This window comes from Narcine bancroftii, chromosome 10, assembly GCF_036971445.1.
Source record: "Narcine bancroftii isolate sNarBan1 chromosome 10, sNarBan1.hap1, whole genome shotgun sequence".
Taxonomy (NCBI): Eukaryota; Metazoa; Chordata; class Chondrichthyes; order Torpediniformes; family Narcinidae; genus Narcine; species Narcine bancroftii.
Window position 1 is genome coordinate 91,538,704 of NC_091478.1, and position 2,397 is coordinate 91,541,100.

At 51.1% G+C, this 2,397-nt stretch overlaps 1 protein-coding gene across 2 annotated transcripts in view; it reads right to left on the minus strand.

The window, feature by feature from the left end:
* zcchc14 (zinc finger, CCHC domain containing 14) overlaps positions 1 to 2,289 on the minus strand; it is an 87,474-nt gene extending 85,185 nt beyond the window's left edge. For both annotated transcript variants that reach the window (XR_011345880.1, XM_069901822.1), the window contains exon 1: positions 1,252 to 2,289. Coding sequence is in view for 1 of the 2 variants with exons in the window: in XM_069901822.1 (XP_069757923.1) it covers positions 1,252 to 1,824 (573 nt within the window). In the remaining variant the exon portion in view is untranslated. The remainder of the gene's footprint in view (positions 1 to 1,251) is intronic.
* Positions 2,290 to 2,397: the final 108 nt, after the last annotated feature.

Below are 2,397 nucleotides of genomic sequence, written 5' to 3' on the forward strand. Positions count from 1 at the left end.
TGCAGACATGGGGAGAACGAACAAACTCCTTTCAGACACCGGGGGATTTGAACTCCAGCCCCAAATGCTGGCGCTTGACCACTAAGAATGACCACCAGGCTGTGCCACCAGTTTTGGGAGAGAATGGAGGAGGAATTGCTTCCTCAAAATGTTGTGAATCTGTGCAATTCTCTATCTAAGGAAGCAGAAGAGTCTTCTCTTGTTAAACATATTAAGACAGATTGATCTCTGCATAGTAGGGGAATTAAAGGATACAAGGTAAAGGGAGGAAAGTGAAGCCGAGTCCCCAGCTCATTCAACCATATTGAATGGCAGAACAGGCTTGATGGTGTGGATGACCGACTCATGTTCCTATTTTTTGCGTTCTTCTGGAGAAAGTCACAGAATTGCAAAAGGGTGACGTCAGTTATCTAAATATGAAAATGAGAATCTTAAAAATGAAGCATCAGGAGTCAAATATAAGGTGAACAAGATTCGGCTTGAATTCAGCTGCAGGCACCAATGTTTTGGATGATTGAAATTCATGTAGGCCAGAAGAGAGCTTTGGAATAGTCAAGTTAGAACATAACACTGTTGTGAATGAGCATTGACCACATTGAAGAGCAAAGGTAGGAGGTAGAAAGAGATGATACTATGGAGGCAGTTATTGTCAGGATCTCAGATCACAGTCAAATTAGAAGCACAAATTGCAGACACAGTGATCAGGGAATCAAAGACAATGACCTGGCTTAACTTGGGGAAATTTTGATTTAGAGAAGTACAGGTTTCTCCAAGCAGTCAAACAAGATCAGAAACACTAAGGTGATGAGGCAGAAATGGATACACGAGGTCCTTGAAGCGGAGTACATGAAAAGAAACGAAGGCACCAACTAGATCTTGGTGCATCACCTGCGTATCATAGTTTTAAGAATCAGTCACCTCAACCGGCGTGGACTTGAAAGGCCGAAATGGCCTGTTTCCATGCCATAAACTGTTATTGGGAAGTCACACTTCAAATGACTGAGCAAAAAAACAATAGCCTGAAAAACAAATATCCAATTTTCAGATGCAAGCTTGAAAAGAAAAATAGCAGTAAAGAATCAGAAGCTAGCCTCTCAATTCTTCACATTGTAGGAACAGTCAATATTACCCCAACTGTGCAATTTGCAGAACAAATTAGTCAATTGAAAGAAGGGTTTTATGGAGAGAAATAATAATTTGGCCCATAAATGATGGAGGGCGTGTGTCTGTGTGAGTGAGTTAGCATCCCACCTTGCAGACTGCTGAACTCCTGTCCCAGTTGGCTGCCATCGTCGTCGAGGCGGCCGCGACCGAGCCGGTGGCTGCGTTCGAACTCCTGTCCATGATTCTCTGGATCTCGAGCAATTCCTGCCTCAGGACCTGCTTCTGGTGGAAGGTGAAGGAAGGGTGGTTGGAAGCCATGGTGAACAAGAGCAGGAATTCGTCCCCAGTGCTGTCGTGGAGCTGAAGGCCGTAGTTGTTGATGAGGGAATCGATGTGGGTCAGGGTGCGGTACAAGACCCCAGATGCCTCCCTGTTGTCGGAGCAGAGCAAGGCCAGGGAGACGATGAGTTTGCTGCGGACGACTTCGTCCGTCATGTTGGTCAAACTGGCGAGGTCAGCCACGTTGTTGGCCTTGATCTCGGAGTCCCTGAGAGAATGGTAGTCCTTCTTGGCCAAGTCCTCCAGGCAGGAGCCCAGAAAGCGGAGCTCCAGGGGGATACAGAGGTCGAGCAGTCCGCAGATGAAGTCCACTCTCTGCGAGGAATTCAGCTCGCCGAACCAACGGTAGACCTCATCCCGCTGGAGCTGCTTCTGCATCATCTTCACTCACCGGGCCGGGCAGGGCCGGGCCGGGTCTCTCCCCCACACCCCCCCCCCTCCTCTCCCTCAGGAATATTAAAGGACGAGGCCAACTTTCAGCTCCGCCGCATTTTGTTTCTTTGTCGATCTTGTTCGGGGGGGGGGTTTCCGCTTGGATTTGGGAGAGGAGGAAGATGTACTTTTCCTTCAGCTGAGGAGCCGTTTATTGGCTCGGTTCACGGCCACCCGGTTCCGCTGAAGACCATTCGTGCTCTCCTTTCCTTCCCCCCCTCCCTCCCCTTTCCTCTGCCTCCCTTCGCTGAGATGAATCGCTGGCGACCTCCAGCCGTGACGCGCACGGTTTCTGACAGCGGGCTTCTTGTCTCCTGGCCGGGAGCGGCTCGCGCCACCCGCGCGCTCCGGCGGCCCGCCTGGCGGTCACGCGCGCTGGCTGGCTGGCTGTTGGCTCGGCTCCGGCCGTTAAAAAAAAATTCATCCCCCCCCCCCTCCTCCTCTGACGTCGTCTCCGCCTCGCCCCGCCCCTCCCTCCTCCTCTGACGTCGTCCCCGCCCTCCCTCCAAACGCGCCCACCCA